The 18,110-nt window shown below is 46.3% G+C and overlaps 1 protein-coding gene across 1 annotated transcript in view; it reads right to left on the bottom strand.

Moving 5' to 3' along the window:
- Positions 1-93: 93 nt before the first annotated feature.
- LOC135256788 (F-BAR domain only protein 1-like) overlaps positions 94-18,110 on the bottom strand; it is a 53,243-nt gene continuing 35,226 nt past the window's right edge. Inside the window, exons 12-27 of the mRNA XM_064338930.1 lie at positions 17,793-17,850; positions 16,094-16,275; positions 15,504-15,528; positions 14,912-14,974; positions 14,016-14,067; positions 13,487-13,566; positions 11,182-12,240; positions 10,604-10,713; positions 9,614-9,746; positions 9,204-9,318; positions 8,465-8,620; positions 8,223-8,355; positions 7,806-8,002; positions 7,341-7,405; positions 6,858-7,025; positions 94-726 (exon numbers count right to left, since the gene is read on the bottom strand). Coding sequence (XP_064195000.1) covers positions 698-726; positions 6,858-7,025; positions 7,341-7,405; positions 7,806-8,002; positions 8,223-8,355; positions 8,465-8,620; positions 9,204-9,318; positions 9,614-9,746; positions 10,604-10,713; positions 11,182-12,240; positions 13,487-13,566; positions 14,016-14,067; positions 14,912-14,974; positions 15,504-15,528; positions 16,094-16,275; positions 17,793-17,850 — 2,625 coding nt within the window. The 3' untranslated portion in view covers positions 94-697. The remainder of the gene's footprint in view (positions 727-6,857; positions 7,026-7,340; positions 7,406-7,805; positions 8,003-8,222; positions 8,356-8,464; positions 8,621-9,203; positions 9,319-9,613; positions 9,747-10,603; positions 10,714-11,181; positions 12,241-13,486; positions 13,567-14,015; positions 14,068-14,911; positions 14,975-15,503; positions 15,529-16,093; positions 16,276-17,792; positions 17,851-18,110) is intronic.

Below are 18,110 nucleotides of genomic sequence, written 5' to 3'. Positions count from 1 at the left end.
AAATTGGTGTAAAAAAAAAAAAAAATCAACTGATTAAATTTCTGGTTCTGGTTAGGCAAAAAAAAAAAAACATGAAAGGGACTGTTAAACGTCTTTGAAAAAGAAATTGGCAGTTTTATTAGTCCCACCTGAACAAATCCTTAGATTTACACAGACTGATTTTTGCCTGATTCACACGTACTCTACAACCCAGACATGTCTGCATAACTAACTACTGCGTCTACCTTGAGCAATATATAAATACTTAAAAAATCTACTTTTCATGGCAGTTCCATTTCAGGTACATATGCATGAGATCATATAAACACATATTTGTCTGTACACGGTCCTTAGTCCTGCCAGATTGTTACATCCATGGTTTCCCCAACTCAAGATCTTCACCCAAGGCACACACAATTCACATTGCTTAGAGCACAAAGAAGAAAAGGAAATACACTCCCACAAAGAACGGGCGGGATTTCTGAACTGTGAACCAATGAAGAACACCTCTAAGGTAAGTACTAGGTTTTGTGTGACGGTCCCCGGGTAAGTGCACGTCCCCTCTCACGCCGAGGAGGGGGGGGTCAGGGTCAGGGTAGCGGAACAGCGGACGTGATGTTCCCCGGTGCGTGGCGGGCCCTTGGGCTCTGGGCTCCGCGGGGAAATCGAAAGTGCGTTCGGTGTGCGAAAGCTCCCAGGAGGCCTCTTCCTCTCCTGCTCAGATGGAGCAGCCGGCCATGTACTTCCCTGCAGAAATGGAGAGAGAAACACGAGCCTCTCAATGTTCAAGGGCATCTATGACACCTTAGACCAATAAAGCATTACACAATGAGTCTCGTGTTTTGTTTTTTAATCGAAAGGTGAGTGGACAGTCTGCTCTCCTTTAGTTTTTTTTTTTTTGCTTTATTCCGTCAGGGAGAAAGCGGAGAGGGTTAGAGAGAGAGGAAGGATCACAGCTCAGAAGGTGTTATGGCAGGTGTTCAAACCAGAGACTAAAAAATTTTGCTTATTTCCATACCAATAATGTTATTGGTGGAGAATGAAGAGACAACAACTGTCACTCCAACCCTCGCTGAAACAGACATTCCCTTTGCATTCTGACATCATAGTCTACTTTGGTTGCCACAACCCAGGGAAATAAATGCCATCAAATTTGAGGAAGCACATCGAGGTAAGTAAAATAACGTTGGCTACAGCAGCCGCTTATTCCGCCCAACATTAACTAAGCTAGCTAGTTAGCTTGCGGTTCTTAGCGAAGCAGGAAAGTGCTTGCTTCTATGTCCGATTGTAATACGCAATTTAGTGGTATTGCGTATTTCGTGCTGTTGAAATTTGTTTCTATATTTATATCACGAAACTCTACTATTTGAATTCCTAGAAGCGCGCCAAGTCATGGTTTTCACTCCAGCTGTGCGGCTCCAATAGACAGCGGCTGTCAGTCCAACGCTCACTGAAACAGACGTTCCCATTAAATGTTGACAGGGGTGAATTTATTTCTGAGGGGGAAATTATTTTAGATGACACCTGTACTCTCCAACACTGTGGTTCATCAGTCACCAGTTGTTTGTTACATTTCTACTTGTCTGCCTGATAAAAAAAAAATATATATCTTGTTCGTTTTTGTTATTTCTTATTAATTAATTAATTCAGCTATTATCTCATATTACTTGTGACATCACCGAGCGCCGAACGATTTCTGAGCTGCACGTAGTTTCTGTAGCTACTGTATTTCTTTTCGCGTTCGCTTATTGTGTGGTACTAAAGAAATATTTACCAGACCAAGGCAGTATGGTTATGACTGAAGTGTCGGGACTGCATAAGCAGTCAAAGGCAAGTTGCAAAATAACACAAGAATTCGAATGTTTATTTAACGTCACAAGAGAAACCAGTTCACGAATGTTATGGAAGCCAAATAAAATGGAATTCAGTTGAGATCGGCTTCAAAATTCTGCTTCTATTACGTCAAATAATATCGAGGAAAAGTCTTTATAAATAGCCAATGGGAAAGCGAAGATACAACTAGAATTGATTGTCTGAAAGTTCTTAATAGTTAAAACCTTTTTCATAATAGTTAAAACCTTTTTCATAATAGATATGCGATCATCAAACAAACCGCTCAAAATAACAAAATGTTGGATTTGGCTAAATCGTAAATTTAGTCAAATAAGGAGGTCATTGTCGAATCGGGTGGGCTGTGAGACTACACCAGGTAGGCAAATTTGCCATTGATTTTGCACTTCCAAACAAAACTGTTAGCTAGTTCACAAATGTGCGTCGCAGCTGAAATGTCGATACAAGTTAAAATATCTTGTATGAATGAAGTAATTTTGGTGTCACTCAGGGACATATCATGGACTGGGCCACATTACACCCTGTAGTAAATTTACTATTGGTCTGCCCTGCCACGTCACAGTGCACAAGTAGATTGACTTTAGAAGCTATTTCAGTCTTTCCCTGAGAAGCTTCCTCCTACTTCATAAACACACATTGCTGCTGAAAATTCCAGTGTAAACCAGCCTAAACTGGTCACGCTGGTTTAAACTGTGATACGTTTTGATACTTTCAGCTGGTCAACCAGTTTGACCATCAGTTTACTCTACCTGCTTCATTGGATTTGACCAGCTTTGGCCAGCTACAGACTAGCTGTGATGACTAGAAGTGTCTGTTTCATAGTTGTGTAAGCAAGGTGAAGTGTGAGTGTGTGTCACAAAGTGCCTTGTTCTGTTTCTTTTCATTCCAGACAGGTCCTCCCTGTCGTCTGGGGCTGAGAGAAATCTAGGGACCAGCTTTCGGGATGCAGCCACCCAAACAGTGGAGATTACCACATCCGATTGTGCCACACAGGTGGACGAGACCATGTTCACCTGCAGTGTGTCCCAGGATGACGTTTCGCAGGTTAGTGAGACCCTACCAGGTCAGCTCCTGTGTTCGTCAGTAACGTGTTTCTGAACATCCATTAGAATATATCATATTACTATATTGTTGTATTTCATGCAGATTATAATATCTATGGTTCTACTTGTGTGCAAACAGTTCATTAGTAAATTGACACTAATCCTTTATGGAATAGAAAACATCTGTTGGGTAACGGTAATGTTGTGATATTTTTGTTTGTAGCAGGGGTGTCAAGTGTGTGTGTTGGCTCACTAATCGGCTGAAGTGTTTGTCATAAAAATCTGCTGTGACGCACTCCTGCTGTGTAGACTAGATTTAAATTGACTTTTAACAGAGCAGCAATGCTTCATGCTCCTGATTACTTTGCTTCTTTTTCAGGCCTCTGAGCATTGCCTGGATTCTCTATCCTGGCATTCAGAGTATGCTGAAGAGGCCCACAAGGTCTGCTTGGGTAAGAGCTTGCCTACTGTAGCTGCACACGGATTGGCCAATAGATGGAAAATGGCTTCTGCTACTGACGGCCCCAGAGAGGAGCCAATCAGAATGGGTGTTGCTGAATGGACTGACTTGCCTGTTCTGTCCTGCTGTACAACATCCTGCATCCTTTTGATCATGCACACAGGAGTCACTTCTGTACACCACGTGACTGCAAATTTGGAGCTCCAGTTCACTCTACTGCTTTCAGAATGGACTGGGCTTAGGGGAATTGCAACCAGTATGAATAGGGGTCCTGGACACAGTGTTATCTTACTGTGGGACTGTGCCATTCTCTCTTGAACAGCTCTGGAAATGCACGCACTGGGAAACCCCCCCTTCAGCACAGGGTTCCAGCGCTGCTCATTCCGATCGCGCATACCGGTCCTGGCTCGCACCACCAGCAGCAGAGGAGTAAGTGCTGCTCTCCCAAGACCCGATCTGATCCCGCTGGTCAGAACAAAAATGTTCTGCAGATTAAACAAAACAGCTTAGCTCGTTGTCTGACCATTTAATTTGAATTTAAACTTGTTCCTGGTGGCTAAATGTCATGTTGTCTTTTTGTTTTGTTGTTATATTCTAGAGATGTAAGGATGTCCAAAAGATTGGAACCATCACCCATGACGTACGCCGTCTGAAAAAAGCTTGACTGGTGAGCAGCAGCATGGTGTGGCTGAAGGTTCACTTATGCCACAACCTCAGTAATGATACAGAGATTGAGATGGGCAGCTGCTGTTGTGTGGGTAGGTTCATTGTGTACTTGTAGCAGTGGAACTGTTGGTAATTCCTGTTGTTTTGGGGTACTCTGTTTTGTCCAATTCCAGCTGAGAACACAGTCAAGCAGGTGGCAAGATAGCAGCAGATTGTGCAGACAGGCCCTTAGCCAGAACACCACCCCAGCTCATGACCATCATCAGCGCAACTAGATGCTGCAGACCTTCTAATTCTTCCCTAATCTTCCCTCAGAACCACATTCCATCTTCCCTCTAAACCAGCTGCTGATACTATCTTCCTTCTAAGCTACCTTCTGATACTATCTTCCTTCTAAGCTACCTTCTGATACTATCTTCCTTCTAAGCTACCTTCTGATACTATCTTCCTTCTAAGCTACCTTCTGATACTATCTTCCTTCTAAACCACCTTCTGATACTGTCTTCCTTCTAAGATACCTTCTGATTCCATCTTCCCTCTAAACCAGCAGCTGATACCATCTTCCTTATAAATCATGTTCATCCCCATATCCCCCTTTTCCATCTCTTCAATAAATAACAAAATAAAAAATAATTCTGGTAAATGGACTGCATTTATATAGCGCTTTTATCCAAAGCGCTTTACAATTGATGCCTCTCATTCGCCAGAGCAGTTAGTGGTTAGGGGTTAGGTGTCTTGCTCAAGAACACTTCGACACGCCCAGGGCGGGGTTTGAACCGGCAACCCTCCGACTGCCAGACAATCGGTCTTACCTCCTGAGCTATGTCTCCCCTATCTAACCAACATTCAAATTAGACCTGGTATTATCAGCACTTCCAGATAATGGAGACCTAATTTCACAGGTCACTGTCCATCCTCCCTTTATGTGGGGGCACAACAAATACTCATAGTACCTTAAAACGGGGGGGACCATGTACAAAAGGTGCTTGTCATTTATAAACGGTTCATCCGATATGGATGAAAGTACCCTCAAATTAAAGCTGACAGTCTGCACTTCAACCTCATTGTCATACTATCCTTTCAAACTCAAAGTGCTAGAGTACAGAACCAAAATAACAAAAAAGGTCACTGTCCAATGAATTATGGTGCTCACTGTATGTGTGGATTTGTAAGAGTCAATATTGATTGAATAGGCCTCGATACGTCCAATTTGTATCCGGTATGTTTGTAATTTAGCTGCCAACCTACCATCCTTGTAACAAGCCCTATGGCTCAAATGAATGAAACAGCAAGAAAGGGTGGAAGCCATTGTGTTTTAAGTCCTGGGCCTGAAGTCACAGTGGAGAAATGACTGGTTCCTTTCAGAGCCTGCTGTTCCTTCACAAACTGCAATTTTTTTCCAAATAAGAAGGGTACAGCAGGAAACGAAGAGCTGACCCTGATGTGATTTGAATAAAATGGAATTCAGTTGAGATCGGCTTCAAAATTCTGCTTCTATTACGTCAAATAATATTGAGGAAAAGTCTTTATAAATAGCCACCGAGAAAGCCAAGATACAACTAGAATTGATTGTCTGAAAGTTCTTAATGGTTAAAACTTTTCTCATAATAGATATGCGATCATCAAACAAACCGCTCAAAATAACAAAATGTTGGCTTTGGCTAAATCGTAAATTTAGTCAAATAAGTAGGTCATTATCGAATCGGGTGGGCTGTGAGACTACACCAGGTAGGCAAATTTGCCATTGATTTTGCACTTCCAAACAAAACTGTTGGCTAGTTCACAAATGTGCGTTGCAACTGTGTAGACTACTGGTGATTTGACTAGGTCGGAGCCGCAATGTCAAGGCCAAGAGACGCCACCTCCCACCCCAGTGACCACAGAATGTAGCCCCTACTGTAGCTCAGTCCTCCGCAGTAATCCGGAAGTGACGCAAGCTGTACCTCATTGGTCCAGAACAAATATTGGCACTGTGCCCAAATGACGCAATAAATCATGAAATCGACCCATGGACAGTCATAAGACGAATAAAATACACCTATTATGACTATTTGTTCTTGTGAGAAAAAATAATTGACTTTGTATTTTGATCGCATTTGTACCGTAGACTTACATGGAAACCGGATATGAAAACACCTATATTGGAGCCATCCGTAGTGGCGCTAGTGAGCAACCAGGAACTACAACACCAGGAAATGAGCTTCAAAAACGAAGTCTGGTTTTGGCCGCTTGGCTTCAAAACGTGTTTTAGAGACCCACGGAGAGTCAATGGGTGACGTCACAGTAGCTTTGTCCATATTTTTTACAGTCTCTGGGCCGGAGCCGCAATGTCAAGGCCAAGAAGCGCCACCGCCCACCCCAGTGACCATAGACTATAGCACCTACTGTAGCTCAGTCCTCCGCAGTAATCCGGAAGTGACGCAAACTGTACCTCATTGGTCCAGAACAAATATTGGCACTGTGCCCAACTGACGCAATAAATCGTGAAATCGACCCATGGACAGTCATAAGACGAATAAAATACACCTATTATGACTATTTGTTCTTGTGAGAAAAAATTGACTTTGTATTTTGATCGCATTTGTACCGTACTTGGTTCAAACCCCCACCAACACAGGGGTGAGGGGTGGGGGGGGGGGGTAATCGGCTGCCGTAGAGGCTACACCATACATCTTGCCATGAGCATCATTTTTGTAAAATCTCCAGAAGTGTTTGTAGGTTAGTCTCATGCTATGTATTACTGTGTGTGTGTGTAGGTTATCCTCATGCTGTGTGTTATGGTGCTGGAGCACGTAACATTGTCGGTGTGTGTGTTTATTCGTTTGTGTACGTGTGTGCGCGTGCGTGTGCGCGCTTACCGGTGGCGAACCTCTTCTTCACCAGCGACATGCGGTAGCGGCTGCCCGCCACCTGCACGTCCATGCCCGACAGGGTGGCCCCGGAGCCCACGAACTGCACCAGCAGGCTGGGCGGCGGCCCGCGGGGCACCTCCAGACACTGCCAGCTGGCGCACAGCGTCCCCGAGCCTGCGGTGGGGGGGGGGGGGGGAGAGAGGGAGGGGGAGACGAAGACCCGGGTTAGAAACGCCCCCCCACCCCTGCCGGAGCTCTCCCACGCCGGAGCGTGTATTAATATCTCCCCCGCTTCCGCCCGCACGCGGCCGCCGCCTCCCCCTTTTCCGCCCACGCGCTTATGCTAATCGCTCCGCGCGGCTACGCTGCCTTCGACAGACCCGTCTGAGGCAGAGGTTATTCCTGTTACCCATCAGCCTCTTTTTTTGTCTGTGGGCAGATTCAAAAAGAAAGCAAGGACATCACATCTGACGGAGATGAAAGGCTGACCTTTGCTGTGGTTGGTGGGGGAGAGGTTAGGCAGTTTCCACAGTAACCGTCTCTCCTCCGTATTCCTGTCGAAAAAGGAACAGAGTTGTCTCTTCATTTTTTCCACACATCCATTCAGTTTAATTTATAACCGTTCCTTCGCCCCCTCTCTCTATCCCCGTCACTCCTACCTCTTTCCATCTACCGGATCCTGTTTCGCTCCGTCTCTCCTGCGCTTTACTCATCTCTCTACCTCCCCCCTCTTTCTCAGCCTCCCTCGCTTCCTGTCTACCACCCCCTGAGTTCGGCAGAAAAAGTTCCTGAGTTCTTTAAAAGGTTCCTGCTGTGGGAAAGGAGCTATTGCCTCTCTCCCCCTCCCCCTACCCCTACCCCTACCCCTACCCCTACCCTCAACCCCCTCATCTCTCTCTCTCTCCTCAGTCCCTCCTGCTCTCTCTCTGCCCCCCACCCGTCTCTGTCTCTCACCATGATGCGGACGGCTGGCACTGTAGGTCAGTGGCGGTGTGATCGAGGGACATCATGACCTGCACGCCCGTCAGCTGGGTGGCCGGGGCGGTCGCCGGGCAACAGTGGTAGTCCAGGGAGACGCGGGTCACCGTGCCACTGCGCTGGCATTCCGCAGACAGCAGCAAGGGGGCGCTGCCCGGGTCCTGGGAGGAGAACTACGGGAGAGGAAAGGACAGAAACGGAGTGAAACAAAACCATCAGCACAAAAAAAAACTGGGACACGTTCCCTACTGGTGAAAAGCAAGGGAGAGTTCTTCAAGATGTTTTATTGTCAACAAACACATTAGTATGTAAAGCCATAGTAAACGGCGACATCAGTAAACATTAAACATCTAGCGAATAATAAGTGAACACAATACAACTAGGATATCTCACCTGGTACTTCAGTAGAGTCACGTTGTAGTACGAGGCTTGGGGATTGAGTTCAGCCTCTCTCTGGAGATACACGTTAAGGGCCTGCATGTTGAACCAGAAGTCCCTGTTGTCCGGATCATTCTGGGAGGGGTCGCTGAAGAAAGCACACCGAAATGCAGTTTTCTCCTTCATGGAAGTAACCTTGTGGGTTGCATTTCCTCATGACATAAACAATTTACTCTGGGACTCGCACTCAAGCTTACTTGTAAAGCAGCTTTTGGTTGGGCAGGAAGTGGTCCACCCGAGCGATGTTGACCAATCGGAAGCTGAGGACGGGGGCGTTGGGGTTGGCAGTGAAGGTGCGCAGGATTGCGGCGGGAAAGGACATGGTGAGGTCACCCGTTATCTTCACCAGGCAGCTGGAGGGACGAATTCATGCTCAGTTTCTCTACATATTTTACATTTGTTGCATTGTTGTGTACAGCCCATCTGCTCACTAACAGCCTCTCATGGGCCAAAGCCTACGAGCTTATTGGATTTTATTGTTATGGCAGTGGTCTGGCCTATTGGCACATGCTTTTACAGCCTCTAAAAACAATGTTTGATTTCATCGATTAAATCCTGCCATTAATCGATCAATGAAAGTAATTTAAAATGCCCATCCCTAATATATACACAAAGTGCCCTTCATAATGTTTCGGACAAAGATGTTTTTTTCTTGATTTGGCTCTGCACTCCACAATTTTAGATTTTAAATCAAACAACACAGGCACACTAAATGTCATTCCAATGAAGCATTTTCTTTGAATTTGAATGAAGGGAACAGGGATAGGTGGAGGGGTGTGAAAAAGAGGATGTGTGACAGAGATAGAGAGAGAGAGAGAGATAGAGGAGAAGAGAGCGGGAGACAAAGCGACATCAGACGCCAGCTCAGTTGGGCGAGCTCCAGCCCCTCGGCTCTCTCTCTCTCTCTCTCTCGCACCTGCGGCGATGGGCACTGACCGATTGTGCTCCCCGCCTCTGAAGTAGGCATTGATGTACTCTGTGATGGCCGCTGCCACCGGCCAGGACTCCTGGGCGCTGAGGGAGATCGGGCTGGGCCCCCGGGATAACCCCGCTGCGAGGAGAGAGGGCGGGGGAGGGAGTGGGGGGGGAGTGAGACTCATTGGAGAAGTATCATATATAAATGACATGTATTTGTTTCTAAATCTAAGGAGGGGATGAACATACTTAACTGGTATTAAGCTCAGGCAAAAGAACATTAACATTAGCCATTTGAACAAAGGGCACTACAAAGGCAGTTGATGTTTGAATAGCATTTTATGTAAACAACGGTACACTGTGATGTGCACGTCCTGCCACTGAAGTGTATTTGAGTTTGAGTTTCGTACGTTTGGACGTTTGGCACCCACCTCTGGCGGGGCTGGCTGCTCGGGGGGTGATTGACGGCTGCCCCGCCCACTCGCTCGGGCTGGAGGAGGAGGAGGAGGAGACGGTGAGGGGGGGGCTGGGGCCAGTCCGGGGGGAGGAGCAAAGAGACCTGGACTGAGACGGGGAAGGCACACAGGGGTTACACGGCCAAGCCAGCGCTGTGACCTCACACACACACTTTACATACACACTGCATCTGGGGAGTGCAATCGAATGCAGACCCGGGCCCAAATTAGCAAAGCACCTTGGTGTTACAATGCTGATGTAGTATCACTTTTGCCTTTCAGCTCATCTTAGTGGATAAGCTTGAGACACAGACAGGGCTAAACTCTTCCTAGATCAGCATTGCTTCTCTGAACATGGGCCCAGGGTGACAAAGCGAACCCATAACCGACACGCCTTGTGGAGACATTACGTTTTAAAACCAGCTGTAGGCATGACAAAGCTGTCAGCTTTTTTTACAAAACCGCTCTCCGTCGAGAACTGAGGCGCAGGCGGAACTCTCCGGAGCGAAGGGAACGCGCATCACAAACGCACGGCTTTGATGATCGTTGTGAGGCGGTGCGGATAACTGCGAACGGTTGAAATGCAGCGATTTCTCAAAACGAATAGAGAAGCGTCCTGTCAGCTTTGCGCTCAGTCTTTTTTGAGGTGTCAGCCAGACCGCTTTGGAAGAGAAAGAAAATCTAATTTTTCCACATCCGCTCTTTGGGCAGATTTCAGGATACACGGGAGATCTGAAATCTGATTGGACAGTCGGAGGTGCTCTACAAAAGCCCGTGACAGAACAAAACCCAACTGAACTATCGCTCCTAAATAATCGTTTTCAAACTTTTAAACTTTAATATGCACTATTTCTTATTTTTCTTATTTTTTCTTCCCAGATTTTAATGGCATCAGGTGCCGTTTTATTTTTGCACCGGAGACAATAAAAGTAAAATAAAAGTAAGAAAAATGCTAAAAATTAATACCCGTTCAGAACCACTCTGCCGGCCCGCGGTGACCCGTCTGGACCGGGACGGGCGAGGGGGGGCCGCCAGCAGCAGCTCCGCGCTGTCCCGCCGAGATGGAGGGGGTGTGTCTGAAGGGAGAGAACGAGTCTAAAATAATATACTGAGCACCAAGAGAAGTGCATTGATGTTAATATACAAAAGTGAAGTTAATAAATTTGTATTGTATTTGATATTCGGTAAGTTACATTTTGATTGAATATTTTTGCAGTCAATTTCATAGTTTGTTTAGCAGTACATGATCTCATCTTAGCAGAGATAATTAATGAAAATACACAAGTGGACAGGAATGACGTTTATTTAAATCCCAGCCTCGAGGTGCTACACTATAATAAGTGCCACGGGGCCACTAGAATTGATGGCTAATACATTCTCACTCAAGTTCTGCAGTGTTGACAGAGTGATTAATGAAAATCTGGCATGGCATTATAGTCCCCTGTGTTAGTGCTGGTAGTGTGTGCATGTACGTGCATATGCGTGTGTGTGTGTGTGCATGCGTGCGTGTGTGTGTGTGTGTGTGTGTGTGTGTGACTGAGTACCTCCGCTCCGGGACGGCTGACTGCTCAGGCTCAAGCAGTTCTGGTCATTTTCTGTAGAGAAGCACAGGTCCTCCTGCGGCCCAGAATGCCTGGTGAGAGGCAGGCCGTTCCTGCGTGGGCCTCCCTCCGAAGCTCGCTGCTTTCTGCCCTCCTTCCGCCCACTTCCTGTCCCTGCGGGCGCTCCGGTTTTGCCGGTCTCGCTGAAGGGGTTATGCATGGAGTTCCAGCGCACCAGCTCCTTCCTAGGCCTGGAGGCGGACCCGGAGGTGGGGCCATGGGCGGGGCCAGGGGCGGGGCCAGAGCTGGGGGCGGGGGCCAGCCTGCTGCTGCTGCTGCTGCTGCTGGAGCTCTGGGCCGCCGCAGCCGCGGCCAGGGTGGACTGGTGGGAGGGGCTGCCGATTATGGTGATGGAGAACGGGTCTTCGGGGGACTCCAAAATGGGGGCGCCTCTGTCCCTCTCTTTCTGGGACGAGGAGGAGGAGGAGGAAGAGGAGGAAGCGGACGGGCCCTTCTTGTCGCCGTGGGAGGCGAAGGGGTCCCCGCGCCCCTCCGGCCCCCCTTTGGGCGGGTCTTTGAGCCCCCGGCCTTCCCGGGACAGCCGGGGTCGGGCGGGGGCCCAGGGCTCCGGGGAGGCGCCCAGCTCCGGGGGGGCCGTCCGCTCGAACGCCGCCAGGAAGGGGTCCTCCGGTGGGATGTGCTTGCAGCTCCACACCGGGGCGTCCAGCTCCGGCGGCGCCAGGCCGCGCCCGAACGCCGGGAAGGTGAAGAAGGCGGGGTCCACGTCGGGGGCGGGCCGGGGAGAGCGGGGGGCGCCGGACCACGCCCCCGCCGAGTCGTCCTGCACGGGAGGGGCCCGACCCGGGGAAGGGTCCCGGAAGGCGGACAGGAAGGGGTCGGACGCCCTTCCCAGACTGCCCGGCTCTCTGCCCTGCGCAGTGGACGGCCAGGCCGCCCAACCGGCAGGCTCTGGAGAGGGCCCCAGAGGCTGATGGGAAGGGGAGTCCAGCCCCGAGTCCTCCACGTTCTCTGGAGAGGAGGACTCAGAGGAGAAAGCAGCATCTGGGAGGGAGAACATCCCCTGTTACTCCTCATCAAAACCTCACATTCCTTCAAAAACATTCCCACGTGAAACAGGGCTTCACAAACATAAGCCCAAGATCCAAAAGGGGAACTATAAAGGCTTGCAATCGATTTTTAAAAGAGCAAAGACTTCTGTAACCGTACACAAAATCCAAGCTACGTTAGATATGTTACATGAGTACGACTTACTCATATAACATAGGAGTATGAGTATGTGACATGAACATGCCTTTGGGTCACAAAGCCATTTCTGTCCACTATGGCTGAATTTTGCAACCAATTTTTCCAACTGTGCTGTAGCCTAATTGTGGTCTGGTACATATATTTTAAAGTCATAGTCAAAAAATAAAATAAAAAGATTAACCTTAAAACTCAGAGACAGCGATCTCTGAATTTACCCCATACTTTGGACGGCAATACGGTACATTTCTGCAATGTAATTATTTGGCTAAATTATGTATTAATAACACATCATTCACAAATACACAAATGAAAATAAACAAGGAAATTGAACAAAACAACAAAGAAAGCAATCCACCTTCTGCTTCTTCATGGCTTAAGCCAATGTACCAGATTTTTATGTAGGTGTAATGACTATTTTTTCAGCACATCCTACAGTATAATGATTCATCACACAGCTCCAGGGCGTCGCAGTCTTGAGATGAATTTACTGTGGTGATTGAAACCTTTACCGATTCATGCAGAGAATAGGATCATTTGAATTCTGCCCAGGTATATATTATAAACACTGAACAACTGCCAAAAATGGCCAGTTGACATATCAAATAGGGTTACTGATAAACAATTTATCAGTGACGCATCCAAAATAATGGTGGATAAATGCATGAATATGGGTCAACAGTCATCCACACCACTGTGTGAAAGCCGTTTTCAATTGCACATACTGAGGACGCGTTCAATTACATCACTTGGTTAATAATAATCACTGACTGAATGGCAACGATTCAGGTACCACAACAGAATCACTGCCAGCGAAGACTAAACAGGTGGCTTCATGCGCAAGCTTACCACGTAATGAGAATCTTACCACAGGTGGACTGAATTATAGGCTATAAAGAGTAGTAGGCACCAGCGAAAGGCAATATGACAACCCTAATTAAAAAACGAGAGTTTCATTAATCCAAACGATCTTATCAAGCACAGTTCTTATCTTATTACCTCAAACTTCCCCGAAAATGGAAAATTACCTGAAGCCAAATTTTACCTGCAAAGCTGCTGGACTTGAAGGCGGAGTCCAGCGGAGGTCCAAAGAGCTTCTCCGAGCCAGAAACACTGCAGTTCAGCCTAAACAGATGGTGTAAAAACAGGAGGAGAGATGAAGGAAGCCAGCTATCCCACTAACCAGATGGTCAACTCCACATCCTCAACATTGACAGTCGTCTCCTTTCTGTTGACGCTGAAAAATTCCACTTTGATGCATCTTCAGAAAGCTCATTAATGATATAATACAAAATCAAAAACAAAACTTAAATCTCATGAAGTTATGGGAGAAGGGAAGACTATCGATTCCGAATAATAATACATTTCCAAAAGCATGTGGACACCCCATTTAATTAGCGGTTTTGGCTATTTGAGCAACAACCATTTCAAACAGGTGCATGGAATCAAGCATACAGCCATGCAATCTCCATTGAAAAACATTGGCAGTAGAATGGGTTGCACTGAAGAGTACTGATGTAGTGTATTCGTGCTAAAATGTCCTTCTTCATTCGAGCAGAAGGGCATTTATTTACCTGCCATGGTCAGGACTGGAGGTCGATCTCCGCAGTCCTTCCTTTTCACTCTCTGCAGAGGAATCAGGAACAACTGTCAATCAATCAACATGGACATACTTTATCACACTGCGTTCTCATGAAAGTATTTTTGTAAATTTTGTTGTAAATAAGGAATATAACAAAATGCATAGTTAACGTTAAGTGTGCAACATTTTCTTTTATTATTTTAAGTGCACATATTACTGCTATAGTCAGAAACCTCATAAAACGTGGGTGTGTCTTCTTTCCTATCCTGTCCAATACTCAATTAACACAGATTTATAAGCAGTGATATGCAAATGAGAACAGTGGTGACACAGTACCATTAACCCCTCCAGTCTGAATCACTGAAACCTTAACTAAACACTCTCTCAAAAAAAGACAAAAACAAACCACTACATGCTATAAGGCATGTGCACATGAAATGAAATTAACTTGAAATAAAGTTACCTAGATGAACCAAATAAAATTAAACCCAGTAAAAGTGTATGGTTGGCCATACCAAGCACCCACCAGGTAGTTATCTTTTCCAAGAAAGTAGATGTGTGAAAGCACTGGGCCTACCAATCACATTTCTTTGCTTTACTGTAGTAGTAACTCATTGGGTAGAGCCCCTCAGCATGAAGCGACACTATTATAGCTGCTCCGGAACACCAGATATCCTAAGAGCTGTTATTTAGACAGTGGTCCACTGAGTCATTGTGCTCTATCTGTATGATTACATCCCACCCACGGACTGCACATAAAAAACAGCCTAGATTAAATCCGGTAAAATACATGAATACAGTAACGTTTATATAAAAACATTTTAGCCGGACCCTAACCAATGAATAGTGTTCACACCACACAGGAAGTACGAGACAAATCTGACCCACCCCTGCGGGGGGCGGAATCCCCTTCACCTTCTGAGCGTGCTCCAGCCGTGCAGCTGGAGTTCCCTGTGGCAGAGGGGATGATGGGAAAAATACTGATAAGGACAAAACTCACACAAACAAAAACAATGATTTTTTTTTACCTTGAGGTTGGTGGTGGGTCGAGTTAAAAATATTGTTTTTATTTGTGTGTGAGCTTTTTCCCATCGTGGGAAGCCAAAGAGCACCCCCCCAAATGAAGACAAAAAAGGACATAACTACACCTCATGTCCACATTCCACCCCCCCCCCCCTCACAAAAAGAGGGGGGAACTGAAGAGGAAAACTAAGGGTTGAACAAGAAGCACTAAAAAAGTTAGTCAGTTAAGACATCACATAGGATACAAAACAGGGTCTCTACAATTGAGCCACTCTACACCCACTCCTGGCCTTCTCCCCAACCATGCTCAGGGTTCCACAATGACACAAAGTGCACATTCTCCGGACACTGATCTGAGATCAGTCCTGCAGAAGGCAGCGGTCCAATTGGACGAGGCTGAATTCACGTTTACCAAAGTGTTACCTAAGGGCATGGGCTGAAACCGCACAGAACTTACTGGAGAGATGCCTCTTGACAGAGACCTGGAACGAAGGAAAAGAAAAAAAATTGAGCCACACAAAAATGTGCTTTTAAAAACACATACCCGATAAAACGTTTACAAGTTCAGATAGCTATTTCGCTTTGTTCCTGGATAAGTGGCCATGATGTAGCACGATGAGTGCTTTGGTGAGTGTGAACTTGGCATTGGCAGTGGCCATGGCATTTAACAAAGGAAGGAGTATGCGCGCTTCCCAACATGAATAACATTTTGTCAGTACTTTTCATGGTGATTCAACACAAAAGAATGAAATGAAACACTCCGCTGCAAAATTTGAATTCTGTTCAAAGATATGTAAAACTGTATTATATTGAAGTTTGGCTGTGGTTTCCTCAGGAAGGTCACATTGAGTTGTTCCATTAACATGACAGCAAGATTTAGAAGATTCCTAGAAAACATATCACAGTGGAACAAATGAGTCTCCAGGTAACTCTCTCGAGTGAATGCTTCTTGTGAAAGTGCTTTGGTTTAGCGATAATATCAGGCAGATCCCTCGCTGTTTCCTGCCCTCTTCCTAGACTCCTCCCCCCTCCCAGCCGGTCTCCTACCGCTCTGTTGGGGGGCAGCGTCAGGGCCCCCACGGTGGCCCTCAGCTCCCGCTCCTCGGCCGCCGCGTGGCCCCTCCCGCCGTTGCCCACCGGGCGGATCTGGATGTTGAACTTCTTGGGCTCCTCGTCGTCAAAGTCGGAGTCGCTGGAGAAGAAGCTGCAGTCTTTTTCCTGGGAGAGGCGTGCAGCGGGAGGAAGGGGCGGGGTCAAGGAGCAGAGCGGCATGAGGCGGGGCGGGGCCGAGGACAGGTCTACGCGGTCTAGAGTAGGAGGCTACACTGCAGAGCAGCTGCAATTCCTTTTAACTGCAGGTTTGAAACGCGTTTGAAGGGTGTTGCAAGAAAGTGACAGTGAACAGTTTCGCTGTATCCTTAAACCTGCTACACACATGTAGTTTATGTATGTGTGTGCATATGTACAAATGCTCTTTGCTTATAAAAATAATAATATATCCATCAGATTTGTGCATATCAAGCCAACTGGCCGCTCATGGGAAATCTACGTGAAGTTTGTTTGCTAGCTTTTATTGTGCACTGTGCTCAAGGCTGGTATAATACATTCTACATTAACTGATTTTGTTCTTTAAGTAAAAGTGCATTATTTGAAATAATTAAATCAATTTCACTAAATTGGATTCTGTCATTTGTATTCTGTTATGTAAAGAGAAGAAAGAGAAGGCTACAATGAGCAATGATTTAAATTGAGGTTGGTCCCTCATCTTTAGTTCAACAGCCATCTCTGGTGAGCTGAATGAGCACGACAGACAAGAATACAGCACACTGCAAAGTAGCAGCATCACTCAATACAGCAGAAAGCCTAATGCAGTCAGATGGTGATTGACTTGGGTTTGATATCGATTAAACCCAAAATGCAATTAGACAAATCAATTCACCATTAGCAATGGCTATTCTTCCATGAACCAGTGTAATTGCATTCAGTTTAACTATTTCTTGCTCACAGACTTAAATTGTGCTTCCAATCAGACCACCACAGCAAAGTTCACGCCAGTTCACACGCTTGCCGTGTGCCAGGTGGCACAGGACGGGATGGAGAACCAGGTATCAACTCCTCCTGCCCTACCCCAACCCCTCAGCATTCTCCTTGCAGGTATATGTATGTCTGTGTCTATTTTGTCTGTGCTTTTATGCCCATGTTCATGTGTATGTGTGTTTGTGCTCATATATTTGTGCTATATATGTCTGTGCTCATTGTGTTCATGTGGGTATGCCTGTTTTCTTGTGTGTGTATGTGTGTGTGTGTGTGTGTGTCCATGCATATGTGTGTACTGTGAAAGAGATGATGCAGAGAGTGCATGACCTCATATTGGTACGTAATCACTGGGAGCGTGACTGACCCTTACTTAATCTAACCAGCTGCTCTAACAAAGCAGCATCAGAACACACAGAAAAGGCCAATTTCATGACCTGGCCCTTCCACAGAGATGACCATGATGTGAACCACAAGATGTCATTCCACTGAACGAGATGCTATTCATCCTGAACATCGCAGGAACAGCAGAAGGATCTGCATGTGACTGAGGCACGATTACTAATGGGAGCTGAAAAAGTCAGTCTGAAACCGTCTCAACATTCTTACGCTCCCAGTGCTGCGAGTCTGGGAGGTCCTCCTGCTAATTTCCCATAATGCAGCTGAAGGTTCAGATACTGAGCCACACCCACAGTGTCACAAGGAAGGATATCATTCTGATCGCCGTCTGCTCGGATCACGAAGCCCTCGTCGTCCACTTGTGGGGAATTCTGCAGGCAGAAAAATTTTGTTCCATTCAGTTTATTAGCATAGCAAATGGAGTGAATTTACTGCCTATATTATTTACACGTGTATCACAATTCAAGTGTTTTGTGCACCATAAAACACAATTTATGTGTTTTATGCATCCAGTTTTACAGATCTCAAACCACAAATCACAAACTACAAAGCTCAGGCTGCAGACACACACAAAAATAAAAATCATTATGCTTCTCTTTTCCTGCTCTGGAAAAAAAACAGCATGTGCATG

Source organism: Anguilla rostrata, chromosome 6 (genome assembly GCF_018555375.3).
Source record: "Anguilla rostrata isolate EN2019 chromosome 6, ASM1855537v3, whole genome shotgun sequence".
Classification (NCBI taxonomy): Eukaryota; Metazoa; Chordata; class Actinopteri; order Anguilliformes; family Anguillidae; genus Anguilla; species Anguilla rostrata.
The sequence above is the reverse complement of the archived record's forward strand: the minus strand, read 5'-3'. Positions and strand labels throughout refer to the sequence as shown.